Here is a 14,226-nt window from a genome sequence, read left to right as displayed (position 1 = left end):
CTGCCCTGTTAAGAGCCTTGAAGTCAGAGTGCAGGTGCAGTATTAGGTACGTGTGTTGGTGGGGATCTGCAGACGTGCTCTTTCGATTGTTTTCATTTCCTCAGTGAGGTAGGAAGCAGGACCATGAGCTGAGAGTGAGGTCCAGAGGTTTGAGGAGGGGTGTGAAATCATTTTATGGTTTGGGGAAGTGCAATGTGAGTGCCAGGCTGTAGGAGAGACCCTCCCCCTCGAGTGAGAGGGAATGAACATCAGGTGACCTTCTGAAGTGTGTAATTCTTTTCTCACCTACATTCTACTTATACTAATAGAGTGGTGTTTGTTTTCCATGGTTGATACCTAGTTTTCCTGTGGGAAAACAGACCAAAACCTTTTTCTTCCTTTTAAACCACCACTAAAGAAAGTTAATTCCGAACTCATTAGTAATTTAGCGTCTTGTTCCCTGTATGTGAATCACAAACATAGTAAACAAATACAGTAATTCAGTAGGGGTCAAGTTTTATTAACATCATTATTCTTGGGGGGTTTATTTTAAGTCTTTGTGATTAGTAACATATTTAGGGTATTTTGTTTTATTAACTCTTTATGGATCTCTTAACTATCTGTGAATTGTGTTTGTTCTTCCTGCTTCCCAGCAGTGGGAATACATATATCTATCCTCTTCTTTTGATTTGGGAACATTCACTGGGGAAGGATAGAATCCAGCACTGGTGGGTTTGGGGTCTAAACGTAGCCAATGTCTACAGCTTCCATATCTGGAAGCTAGAACCTTTCTCCTGAGCGTGAAGTCTTCTCATAATCCTGAACCAGATCATAAAGACTAGGTTCAAATGAGATGCCCCAGACAGCTCTGGATTTTGCCTAGACTTTGGCCACAGTCCCTCTAACTGCCAGCTTTCCAGAATTCCTGTAGGGTCCTTATATGGCTTATGTTCAAGCCCCATTCAACCTAGATCCAGAGGCTTTCGGTTTTCCCTGAGAAGAAAGAAAGAACACTGGTTAAGATTAGGACCTTTGGGGGCACCTGGCTGGAAGAGCATGCGACTCTTCATCTCAAGGTCGTGAGTTCAAGCCCCACGTTGGGTGTAGAAATTGATTGATTGATTGACTGAATGATTGAATGAATGAATAAATGACACACATACACTTACTTAAAAAGAAAAGAATATGACCTTTGGAGCCAGACTTCTGGGGTTCACATCCTGGTTCCACCTCCTTCCTTGCTTTTTATACCATCTCAAGGAAGTGACCTACCATATCTATGCCTCAGCTTCCATATCTATAAATGGAGATGATCATAGTACCTACTTAAAAAACGTGGTAAAGTGCTCGCCTCGGCAGCACATATACTAAAAAAACGTGGTAAAGGGCTTAGCACAGTGCCAAACATTGAGTAAATACTCAGTAAATGTTAGTGGTAATAGTAGTTGTACTTGTTTTTAATTATTCATATTATTATTCCTTGGAGTTAATTGGACTTTGCTGATGGAAAGCCGTAGCACTCATCCAGCCAAACTGAGGAGAATCATCAAACATTTGGTACTAGATAAGTGTCCCTTTTGACAGTAGAGGGATGTGGTAATGTTTGAAATCACATGCAAGTGGATCTGAAGTCAGGATAAATCAGTGGGCTGCCATGAGTTTACTGTTGGGCTAATAGGAGTTTGATTATGAGGAAAGTGAACTTTTTAAAAACAAATGAAAATCTTCAACAAGTGGAGAAATGCAAGTATGCCTACTCAGTGACTGTACTTAATATTTTTTCATATATTCCAAATTTTGTCAGTAAAAACTGTTCTGGTTCTAAGGGATTTCTGGTCCCTGCCTTCAGGAGTTTAGAGTCTATTAAGGGAGGCCGGATATAAACATGGGAAAAGTTAAATAACACTGAAGTGACAGCTGCCCTCCAACCTTGCAGACCCTTAGGGATGAGAGGTCAGAAGGGCTGGTGGCCACTGTGGGTGATGGAGTTTAAGTATAGAATGGCTGGAGTAGGTTTTGTAGGCTGGCTTGAACCATTTATGACATTGTGTCAGTGACAAGAGTTTTGAGAAAATTACTATACCACCCAGTTGTCTGTTCACAGATTATTTGGGATTAAAGACAACCAAATGCATCAAAAACTAATGATGTACTGTATGGTAACTAACATAACATAATAAAATAAAATTAAAAAAAATAAAAGACAACCAAATGGACACTGTCCTGCAGCAGGACAGGAACTGCTGAGGACATAAGCGCCAGGCCCTTGCTGTTCCAGGCAGGTGTCATCCCCTTTTGAGGAGGACACACTATTTTCTTTAGAGGGTGACAGAATATCTCTTAACTCACTTCTTTTCTATAATTTCTGAAGAATATATAGAAAATTATTCTTTCCCCCCTAAAAATAAATAAACCACCATGAAATACCACTTCATACTCACTAGGATGATAATAGTCAAAAAGCAGGCAATAACAGTTATTGGCACGAATGTGGAGAAATCGGAACCCTTGTGCTTTGCTGGTGGAAATGTAAAACATGCAGCCACTGTGGAAACCAATTTGGCAATTCCTCAGTAGGTTAGATGTAGAATCACCGTATGACCCAGCAGTTCCACTTCAAAGTATATACCTGCAGTTTGAGAGGTGTCCAGGACCCACCCTCAGGTTTAATAATTCACTAGAAGGACTCACAGAACTCAGAAAAGCCATTGTACTCACGGTTACCGTTTATTACAGTAAAAGGATGCAGATTAAAAAACAGCAAAGGGGAGAGGCACATAGGGCAGGGTCCAGGAGAGACCAGGCATGGAGCTTCCAGTTGTCGTCCCTAAGTGGAGTCTTGTGGACAGCGTGTATTTCTCCCACCAATGATGTGTGATAATCCACAGAGTATTGCCAACCAGGGAAGCTCATCCAGGTCTTAGCATTCAGAGATTTTATCAGGAGTTGGTGACTTAGACACAGTTGACCCACCCGCATGGCTAACCGTAGTCTCCAGTCCCTCCAGAGGTCAGGCTCATCCCATGTGGCCCAAAGCCTTTACCATAAATCACATTGTTAGTGTAGACTCTCTGACATGGCCAAGGACCCCAGATAAACAAAGACCTTTTTATCAGTCAGGACATTCCAGAGGTTTAGAGGTTACCTCTTAGGAGCTGGGGGCACAAGACCAAACCTTTCTTTGGGCAAGGTTAATCCTTTAATGCACCTTACCAAAGAGAAATGAAAACATATGTCCACACAAAAACTCGTACACAGATGCTCACAGCAGCATTATTTCATAATAGCCAAAAAGTGGAAACAAGTCAAATGTCCATCAGGTGATGAATGGATAAACAAATGTGGTATATCCATACAATGGAACAGTATTTGGCCACATTTTTAGAAGAATGAAATTCTGACACATGCTACAACATGGTTGGACCTTGAGAACATGCTAAGTGGAAAAAAAAAAAAACAGACTAAAATGCCACATGTTGTATGGTTCCTCCTATATGAAATGTCCAGAATAGGCACATCTCCAGAAACACAAAGTTAAATTAGGTGGTTGCTTGGGGCTGGGATTGGAAACAGCAAGTGACTACAGGTAGGCATGAAATTTCTTTTTTAGAATGATGAAAATGTACTAGAATTATGTAGTGGTGATGGTTGCAAAACTCTGTAAACATACTAAAACCATTGAAATATATACTTAAAATTGGTGACTTTTATGGCACATAAACTATATCTCAATAAAGCTGTTATTTTAATGGGCATCATAATACTTCCTCTGTCACCTTAAGTGGTTACAGTAGAAATAAATGAGATGTATATAAAGGCATTTTGTTTAATAGAATGTTCTAACTATATGTTTTTGGAAAAAAGTAAATAGGTATTTGATTGGCACCAAAACTTGGTTGGCATTTCTCCTTTACCACCAAAATATACAGACCTTCAGCTATAAATATCATAGAATGACCTTTTTTTGCGACTGGATGGATTTTATGGCAGTTTCCCAGGGGCATTCCAATTTTCATCTAAGTACACAATTTTTATTCATGTATTCTTTTATTTTGAGTAATTTATAGTTATGTCTCTACATATGTCTATAAATTTGACCTGACATTTCAGGTTTTTAGCTTCCCTTTTTTTTTAAGATTTTATTTATTTATTTGACAGAGAGATATACAGGGAGAGAGGGAACACAAGCAGGGGGAGTGGGGGAGGGAGAAGCAGGCTTCCCGCTGAGCAGGGAGCCCGATGCGGGGCTCGATCCCAGGACCCTGAGATCAAGACCTGAGCCGAAGGCAGACGCTTAACGACTGAGCCAACCAGGTGCCCCTGTCTGACTTTTTTTTTTTTAAAGATTTTATTTATTTATTTGAATGAGAGAGAGAGCACAAGAGGGGGGAGGGTCAGAAGGATAAGCAGACTTCCCGCCGAGCAGGGAGCCCCAGTGCGGGGCTTGATCCCAGGACCCTGGGATCATGACCTGAGCCAAAGGCAGACACTTAATGACTGAGCCACCCAGGCCCCCCTTTTTAGCTTCCTTTTTAAAAGATTTTATTTATTTGAGAGAGGGAGAGAGACAGAGCATGAGCGGAGGGAGGAGGCAGTGGGAGAGGGAGAAGCAGACTCCCCCACCGAGCAGGGAGACCGACGTGAGGCTCGATCCCAGGACCCTGGGATCATGACCTGAGCTGAAGGCAGATGCTTAACTGACTGAGCCACCCAGGCACCCCTAGCTTCCTATCAGTAATAGTTTTATGTCACACATTCATCCCCTTGAATAGGAGACAGTCCTTTTGCTTTCTCTTCCCGTATTTTTATCAGTTACTAAACAGCGAAAGAGCACTATGCCCAACACTTGTAATCTTTTGCTAAAGAATGCCTTTTGCTATGATATGTTCTCTAAATGACTGGCTAGTTTCTTAGCCAAGTGATAACAAAAGGTGCCCAAATAAAAGTACATTTTTGGCTTTCGTTATCATCATTTTCATGAGGTTTTTCAAATACATGGACATTTTAAGGACACAGATTTCAGTGTAAGGTAACAAACTTTTCCAGTAGAGCTGTCCAAAGCTGGGGTGGGCTGTCTCAGGAATGCAGTTTAAGTGGCTAGATTATCACTTACTTGAAAAGTGGAAGGAGTTGGGGGGGGCGGGACAGTGGAGGTAGAACATCAGGTACTCTAGAGGGAAGGACAAGCAGTAATAAATGTGGAGCTGGATAAGATGATCTTAGAATTACATTTCATCTCTGGAATTCTTTATCCTGTAAAATTAGCCGAAATGGAATCTGTCCCCATTAAAGCTTTGATGGTTACCAGTATTATCTTAGGTGTTGAATTTCTCCATCTATTATAAGGAAACTTGTCAGGGTTTGCATTTTTTTAGTCTTTATTCGTGCCCAAGGTCATTCCCTATTTGTAGTTATCAAAAACCCAACATACAGGTAATTGAGCAGTCTGCCGCCCAGATGCAGGCTTCCAAAAGAGTTGAGACTTGGCTTTCACCATGGGAATTCCCACTATTTTTAGAAACAAATCCTCCATTGCTTTCTCTCCCTCCTCTGTGTAAGCATATACATGCACCCAAGCATTTAAAATCCTTGGAAGGAAAGCTGTAACATTGTAACCAGAACACATGGTAATTGAGACTAAGTGAAGCTCAGGAGGACAGCAGTCCCGGCCGGCTTCTTCCTACTCTGCCACTCTGTAAATGAACCCTCAGTGCATGCTACTTAACAAAGGTGTTGCATCTATGAATGGCAGAATGTTATAAACTTAATCTCAGGTTGTCTGTAGCCCTAGTTTCCATAGAACTTTCTGCAGTGATGGAAATTTGTGCTGTCCAGTATGGTTGAAATGTGGCTAGTGTGACTAAGGAATTGACTTTTTTTTTTTTTTAAAGATTTTATTTATTTATTTGACAGAGAGATAGACAGAAGAGCACAAGCAGAGGGAGTGGCAGAGGGAGAGGGAGAAGCAGGCTCTGCACTGAGCAGGGAACCCAATGCGGGACTCGATCCCAGGACCCTGAGATCATGACCTGAGCCGAAGGCAGACGCTTAACCATCTGAGCCACCCAGGCGCCCAGGAATTGACTTTTTAATTGTATATAATTTTAATTAATTTAAGTTTAAATAGCTACTTTTGGCTAGTTGGCTTCCATGTTGGACAGCACCCCTATGTAAGAACAATTTTAAGAAGTTAGGTTACTTAGATATTGGAGAGCCTGTGGCCTTTTTAGAATCAGTAGATACTCTGGCAATAATACTGACTTTGTTTTTTCTTTTGTTTATTTAGAAGCATTTCTTTTTTTTTTTTTAGAAGCACTTCTTGAGCACCTGCTTGTTCAAAAGTTGATAGCAATGCAAAAATGAATGGCACAGCTTCTGTCTTTAAGAGCTCTAGCCGGGGATTTGACATTTACTATACTGTAGGTACAGTGTGGAAAGTACCATTATAGAAGCACATAATAAGGTGATGTGGGGGACACAGAGAAGGTACAGCATGACTCTTCAGAGGGGTCAGGGAAGACTTCTCAGAAAAACTGAGTGCTTGAGCTAAAACCTGAAAGGGGAGTTTGAACTTTTTTTTTTTTCCCTCTCTTCTTTCGGTTTTCTATAAACCAAATTTCCTGGGTTACTTGGAAAGCATCTGTCATGGTCAATTTAGGACCAGTTCTCTCCGTGCCTTTCCTTTGCTTCCCGTGAGGGATATAGGGCTTCCCTCTCCGTCCCCCAGCCCTGCTGCCTTAACACATCTGTTCTTCCTACAGTGCTCTGTGAAAAGCTGCATCACTGCCTTCCACGTCACCTGTGCCTTTGAGCACAGCCTGGAGATGAAGACCATCCTCGATGAGGGCGATGAAGTGAAGTTCAAGTCTTACTGCCTCAAGCACAGCCAAAATAGGCAGAAACTCGGGGAGGCTGAGTACCCCCTACACAGGGCTACAGAGCAGAGCCAGGCCAAAAGTGAGAAAACCGGCCTGCGGGCACAGAAGCTTCGGGAGCTGGAGGAGGAGTTCTATTCCCTGGTCCGCGTGGAAGATGTGGCCACAGAGCTGGGGCTGCCCACACTAGCCGTGGACTTTATCTATAACTACTGGAAACTGAAGCGGAAAAGTAACTTCAATAAGCCGTTATTTCCTCCGAAGCAGGATGAAGAAAACGGCCTGGTGCAGCCAAAAGAGGAGAGTATTCACACTCGCATGAGAATGTTTATGCATCTACGGCAAGACCTAGAGAGGGTAAGGTGATCAGCTGTGGCTACTGTTTAGGTCTCGGTCTGCATAGAAATGGAGGCCCTGCTTCCAGTTTGTTGTTTTCTAAAGGCCAACTCATTTATAGTGTGGGCTTCTGTGTCCTTGCTTATCTTCTGATTGCACAGTGGCCCCAAACATTAGACTCTGTTTAAACTTTTGACAGGCACTTTCAAGGGAATTAGAGAACCCTCACTTATATGCTGTAGGAACTTTAAATCTGAAATAAATTCTCATTTGGTTTACTTTTTATTCACTGTTGAGCCTAAATTGGCTCAGCTATATTTTACTGACACATGAGACTATGGACTGAAGAGAGAATGAATTTTGTTGAGGGAAGAACTAGATCAGAGTTTCTCAGGCTCAGCACTACCGACACTCTGGCTGGATAGTTCTTTGCTGTAGGGGACTGTCCTTTGTTGCGGGGGATACGGTAAGATGTTTAGCAGCATCCCTGGCCTCTACCTGCCCCCAACAAATACCCGCCCAACATACCCAGCTGTGACAACCAAAAATGGTTCCAGATTACCAGAATGCCTCCTGGGGGGTCAAAATCGCCTCTGGTTGATACTCTACACCAGATAATTCCATTTAACTCACTTATTCAAAGATAAGTTAGGCCCTGTGTTTACCCTAGAGAATTTTATAATCAAGTATAATTATGGAGATGGCTTGTTTTTCTCTCTGCTACCAGAATTTGGAAGGGAATAGATTTGGCTCACTTTGTAAAATTGAACTCACACATCTATAGCACTTACTATGTGACAACACTGTTCTCAGCATTTCATAAATATTAACTCATTTAATCCCAACATGCCAATGAAGAAAGTACTATTGTTAGCCCTATTTACAGATGAATAAACTGGGGCCCAGAAAGGTGGGGTGATTTGTCTAGGCGGGGCAGGGAGTATGGGAGCATGAGGATTGCCCCCTTGTGACTGTGGAGATTTGGCCGAGCTGGAGGTGTAAGCAAAAAAGCCACTTTGAGTCTTCCCAGCAGACATGTATCCTGCTGGTCCAGCACTCATTAGAAAATTGTACTGGACCCGGCATCACCCTTGTTTTATTCAGGCATCTGAAGGGAAGGCCGAAATGTTCAATCCTCACCCCGTCTTCCCAGCTTGGCTGTGCAGATAAACACTGGGCCCATCACACCACAGGGACAGGAGGTTCCACGAGGCGGCTCAGGAGCGTCTTGCTTGTGCTGCTGATTGATATGGGGACCGTGATCCCCTGACTGCCGTGCTACATGAATTCCTGTAGAGTGGCCCTCTCGCAGCTTCTGTGCTCTGACTTCTCTCCTCACCCACCCCCCATACCCCGCTTGATTTTAGTTGTCTTCATTTTAGCTAAACAATTTATAATTGTCAGGTTTACGTAACATGACAAAAATCTCTGTTTGCTGCGGGTTGGGCTTTCAGGTCCGAAATCTGTGCTACATGATAAGCAGGCGAGAGAAGCTGAAACTATCACAGAACAAAATACAGGAACAGATCTTCGGTTTGCAAGTCCAGCTTGTTAACCAGGAAATTGCTGCAGGTAACCTTATATTAAAGATATCCTGATATAGACTCTGGTTACATCCTACTTTAACAATTTAAATTTTATGTCAGTTGTTTTACCTAAAAATGTTTTAAAATTCTTGTCAAATATCTCATTTGCTCTAGTCCAACCCTGATACAACATGGCCCATTTCACTGTCAACTCATGAGGCAAGAAATCTCAAGGTGGGGTTGGGGGACTTGCAGGTTTAGGGCAGATAATCTAGGTGTGAGGCAGATACCAAGGGCCACTAGTTAAAGCCATGAAATTATTCTATAACCATCAGATTCATTTAGAAATCAGTAGGATAGGATCTAATCCTAGTTTCCCGAAAACGTTTAATTCCAAGGTTACTCATCTTAACAGTAATTTGTTAAAACAAACCCTTAGCCAGTAGTTAGGAGATCTGGGTTCTGTCTCTTCTTCACTAATATTTGTCGAGTACCTACTGTGGCCTAAGAACTGAGCTAGAGAGCGGAGCCGTCAGCCAGCCAGAATCCCCGCCTGTAGGGTATGCTGCCCACTTGGTGAGAGAGACAAGTGAGCATAATTACAGTGCCCTAAGCATGGGGAGCTTGGCTGCAATGACAGTCGTGTTGGGTGACATTTGTAACCTCCCTGTACCTCATTTAATACAGAGGTTGGTGGCAGAGCCTGGGCAGCCAGGAGTCACTATGCAGGGTGCACAGAATCTAGCTCCAGCTAGAGTAGGAGAGACACGCAGAAATGAGGTGTCACGTAGGCATCAAAGGCTCTGGGGTATTTGTAAGGATCGTGGGTCACAGCAGAATGGTATAGCAGGTGGGAGCGGGGCTGCTCAGCCACAAAGACACCGGGACGGACAAGACAAGGCAAACCAAAGGACAGCAGGGAGGGGCCCCCGCGTGCCAAGGAGATTGGCCCTGAGACCATGTGGCTTCTGCTGGGTGGGAACCAGCCCTGTGACTGCTTGTGCTGTCAGCAGGTGGCAGCCCCTGGCGGGCATGAGAGCTGGTGGTACTCACCACGCACCCTCAGGGACCACGCGCAGCCTAGGCACCTACTGGCTGGCCTCTCGTGGGCCAAGGTGAAGTCCCTCTGCAAGGAGGAGTTGTTCGGTAGTGCTTGTTTTCATTTCCAAGTAATAGAGAAAGGAAGATCTGTTCTAAATATGATCGTAGGATGACATAACCAGGTAACCGATTGCCAGTACTCCCCGGGCCAAGCCCAGAGCAGGTCATGGGCAGGAATGTTGTGATTCTTCTCTGCGGGCCTTGCCACTGCACAGCCTGCCCCACACCTCCGTGATGGCCACTCATCGTCGGGAAATTATTTTAGGTTCAGGACATAAAATACACGGGAACCACCCACTGCCATCTCTGCTGTTGCCAGGTTAAAGCACATATCCACCTACTCCTCGCCCATCAGAGCCTGTGCTATGTCCTTGAGGGTTGATACTTGACTTGCTTTAGGAAGGACAGAAGAGATTGGAGGGTAGGGTCTGAAACCTTTTTAAGACACATCCCAAGTGCTGTACAGTACTCACACGTGCGCACACAGACAGACACACAGATAGGGAGACCCTGTCCTAAACCACGGCTAGTGATGTTCCTTTCAGAAATGGAGGGGGCAGAGCTGGGGACATAGGGGGTGGCGCACTCGTCTTTGGGATCACTTTACACACTGGGAGGGCAGAGGGCAGGAGGCCGAGAGCCACACAGTGAACGGTGGCATCGCTGAGTTTCCCCCGGTGGTACCCCCGCCCCACCTCCCGTCCGGCCCGCTCCAGCTTCCGTGCCACGACGCACACCCAGAGCGAGACCGGGGCTTGTCAGACACGTGCAGGAGCGGCTCGGTGCTCCCTCTGTGCTGCAGTAAGCCCGCGCGCCGTTCTTTAAATCGGGTGTGAATATCAAGCTTTCTTTTTGCTTTCAGGACTTCCTTTGACAAATGCACTAGAAAACTCACTGTTTTACCCACCACCAAGAATTACCTTAAAGTTAAAAATGCCCAAATCAGCGCCAGAAGACTGCCGAGACAGTCCCGCAGAGCCTGAGCCCGGAGCCCTGTCCTCTGCTAGCAGCACCCCTGCTCACAGCATAAGGAGCGCGCAGGTGCCTCAGGAGTCACTAGAAACGAGAACGAGACCGTACCCGCGACACCCACTGGAGAGCAAAAATAACCGTGTGCTGGCCAGTCTCGGCCACTCTAGGAGCGAAGCGAAGGATCCCAGTCCTGCTTGGAGCACCCCATCTCCAGAGTTCTATCACGGGCAGTCGCTGGGGAAGCCTCTGGTCCTTCAGGCTGCCCTGCATGGACAGTCTTCCATGGGGAACGGGAAAAGTCAGCCTACCTCCAAGCTTGCCAGATCCAACGGCCTGGAGGGCAGCTGGTCTGGAGATGTCACCCAAAAAGACAGCTCGAGTGCCATGTTCTGTGACCAGGAGTCCATGCTCAGCTCCCACTTGGCCAGTCAGGGCACCTTTAGAAAATCTACCGTGGAACACTTTAGCAGGTCCTTCAAGGAGGCCACCAGCAGGTGGGTGAGGACCGCAGAGGACCTCCAGTGCTGTGCAAAGCCAACCAAGAATATTAACCCCAAGGAGCAGCTCTGGGGCAAGCAGCTTGTCAGGCGGTCTGCAGGGAGAGCTCCCTATCAGGAAAACGATGGGTATTGCCCAGATTTGGAGCTGAGTGATTCAGAGGCAGAAAGTGATGGGAATAAAGAGAAGGTCAGGGTAAGGAGAGTTAGCTCAGACAGGGAAAATCCTCCCCATGACTCTCGACGGGATTGCCATGGCAAGAGCAAGACACATCCCCTTTCCCACAGCTCGATGCAGAGGTGATCAGCAACCTCCAAGAGTAGCGTAATCTTTGCCTTTGCCCCATACATTGGGGGAAACCCCCACACCAAAAGGATTCTAGCATATGTCAGGAGGAATTGTAGTGAAAAGAATAAAATGTTTCCACAGTAAATTGGCTTGCAGCTTTTGAAACAGTTTCAAGTCTAGTTTTCACAAGCACATTATAAGAATTGCAGATTATCCGGAAGTTTTCCTGCCAGAGGCTGTTGAGAACGGCTGGGCCTAGAGTACTTGCTCAGTAAATACTTGGGGACAGCTCTCCAGTCACATCAACACATTGACGCACATACGTATTAAGAGTCCTTGCGTCCTTCACGGATTTGCAAGAGACCATGATTATCAGACACTAAAACTACTTATCTTTTGAAGCTACAGCCTGTGACTCCCAGAGCCCCTGTCTGTAGGCAGTTTCTAACTCCACTGGTACCTGGGAACCTGCCGCGGGGAGAGACCAGGGACCGACATCTCAGATACTGTCAGACTCACTACCCTCTTCCTTTGCTCCGCACAAGGTTGAGCTCTTTTCGCAGTATCTTACCTTACTGAGTCAATACTCCTAATGCTTCTGAGTGTCCAGTGCCTGTTCCTAGACTTGCTTGTTGGGGACGCACTTGTAACTACTTCACCCGTCTAACAAGCATAAAAGGCTAACTTGTGGATAGTGTTTACAAAGGTACAAAAAAAGTACTACTTCCAAGGAAAGTGCTCTGATTCTTGCAACTTAGGCATTTGTGAAGGATCCCAGAGCCTTTCCCAAAGTGAGACCAATTCTGGGGGATTTGTACCAGGTCAGGGTTTTTGTGTTATTGTTTTCAAATCAGTTTGACTTAAATAAGTTTGGCTGACAGTTTTTGTATACCTGCTTTAATGTTTATAAAATTTTTATTGAGGTATAATTAAAATATAGTGAAATGCACAGAGGTTAAGTATTCTTACCTGCTTTAATTTTGAAACAGATTTTTATTGTCAAACAGAATTTGAAAGCGTGTGTTTAACACATGGATATAATTTAGCTTTGTACCAACTTTGAATCCGAGGCAGTTTCCCAAACAAAAAGGCTGGAGCCATTTTTCAGAAGTTGCTTATACCCTGTTCCCAAACTATCAGCTTTGACTGATTTCTGGGAGGAAGAGAATAATTACATGTGTGTGGGGGGGGGGGGTATAAAACACGTCTGCTTCCCATTTAAAGAAGGGGGAAATGTTACAGTTTTTAAAATGTGAAGCCGACTATAGTTCTCTGCTCTCTTTTCTTCTTAGCCTTAAATTAATATTCTCTTTCTTCTAGTTTGGGAAAGTGTAGTGGGAGTTTTCAGACAAAAGAGGCCATTTTTAGATTTTTAACGTTGCTTGCTGGTGAGCCAACAGCCCCACTGCGGTAGGCGCCCGGCAGCCCGGGGCTCCTCCGCTTTCCGCCAACATGGGAAACACAGCCCTGCTCCTCTCCCCGCTTCCATTCCTGCAGCCTTGTTCGTGGGTTCCGTGGCTTTTGCTTTGTTCCTCCTTTTTGGAAAACGTCTGCATTTTGCCTCCCCTTTGGCCACACCTTGACGATGTTTCTTCTATGCCCGTGTACGTGTGTGAAAACGCCGTAGCATGTGTGGAAGGCACCCCGTGTTCTGCTCGGATGGAAACAGCGATGAATTCGCCAAATGAGGGAGACTGTTTCCCGTCTGTGTGCACTAGGTTCCTGTGCTTTTTCTCTGAGTTCTGCTGGGGTGGATATGAATTTGACACTTCCTGGGAATGAAATTTATAATGGACCTGTGTTCTAAACTCCTTCTGTTCAAGGCCAGTATCACAGCCTGTGTCCTTTCATGCCTTTTGATTCTGAGTGAGTGCGAGGAAAAGCAAACATTGAAAAAGTGCTTCAGCCAAATTCCATATGTAATGCCATTGGGAGAGGATTGACTAAAATCATTTCAGTCAGGGAAATATAGTTGTAATATTTTTACAGGACTTTCCTAAGTAAATGAAGGAGCCTTCAGTTGTATAAATTTCAATTGCCCCAAAATGTATTTGCTACATTTTGCTGTTGTTTGAAGTATTACCTCTTAACCTTCTTTTGTTATTTTTTTTCATTTTGTCTTATATAGTCCAGTTTTCCAAGATAAACTCAGTCTTTTTTCAAATGTCACCTTTTTACCAATACTTTTTCATTAAATTATGAAAACTGCTAACTGCTGTCAGTGTGATCATTTCTTAATTTGGCATATGGGTTTTAGAAAATCTTACATATGTTCCTTTTATATTTAAGAATCTTACTCATTAAGCAACACAGATGGTGGGGGGAAAGGACAGAGCGGGGGAGGGGGGAGGAGGAGGAATTGAATGTTTAGCAGCACAGATTCATGATTCATGTCAATACCGGGGACCAAAGAGAGCTCTGGGGCCTTGGACTCTATCCCCAAATCATGATTTCATCAGGCTAGTGAGACAAAACCTTAGGCTCATCATTTAAAATCACCAAGGAATTGGATCCTATCCAAAGTCACAAAGTCCAAAAGACTGAGATGGGGCATCACGTAAACATACACTCTTTACAATAGTCATTCTATCTGGAGCCATGTGAGTGTGTTTTGCAGTGTCGTGGGGGGACCCTGAGGGCATTATCAACAT

The 14,226-nt window shown here is 44.5% G+C and overlaps 1 protein-coding gene across 1 annotated transcript in view; it reads left to right on the top strand.

The window, feature by feature from the left end:
- The window catches only part of JADE3 (jade family PHD finger 3), a 59,367-nt gene extending 47,777 nt beyond the window's left edge, over positions 1 to 11,590 (top strand). Inside the window, exons 8-10 of the mRNA XM_021679189.1 lie at positions 6,741 to 7,211; positions 8,645 to 8,762; positions 10,680 to 11,590. Of these exons, the coding sequence (XP_021534864.1) occupies positions 6,741 to 7,211; positions 8,645 to 8,762; positions 10,680 to 11,590 (1,500 nt within the window). The remainder of the gene's footprint in view (positions 1 to 6,740; positions 7,212 to 8,644; positions 8,763 to 10,679) is intronic.
- The last annotated feature ends 2,636 nt before the right edge of the window (positions 11,591 to 14,226 follow it).

Source organism: Neomonachus schauinslandi, chromosome X (assembly GCF_002201575.2).
Source record: "Neomonachus schauinslandi chromosome X, ASM220157v2, whole genome shotgun sequence".
Lineage (NCBI taxonomy): Eukaryota > Metazoa > Chordata > Mammalia > Carnivora > Phocidae > Neomonachus > Neomonachus schauinslandi.
Note: the sequence above shows the minus strand (reverse complement) of the source record. Positions and strands in the feature narration are given on the sequence as shown.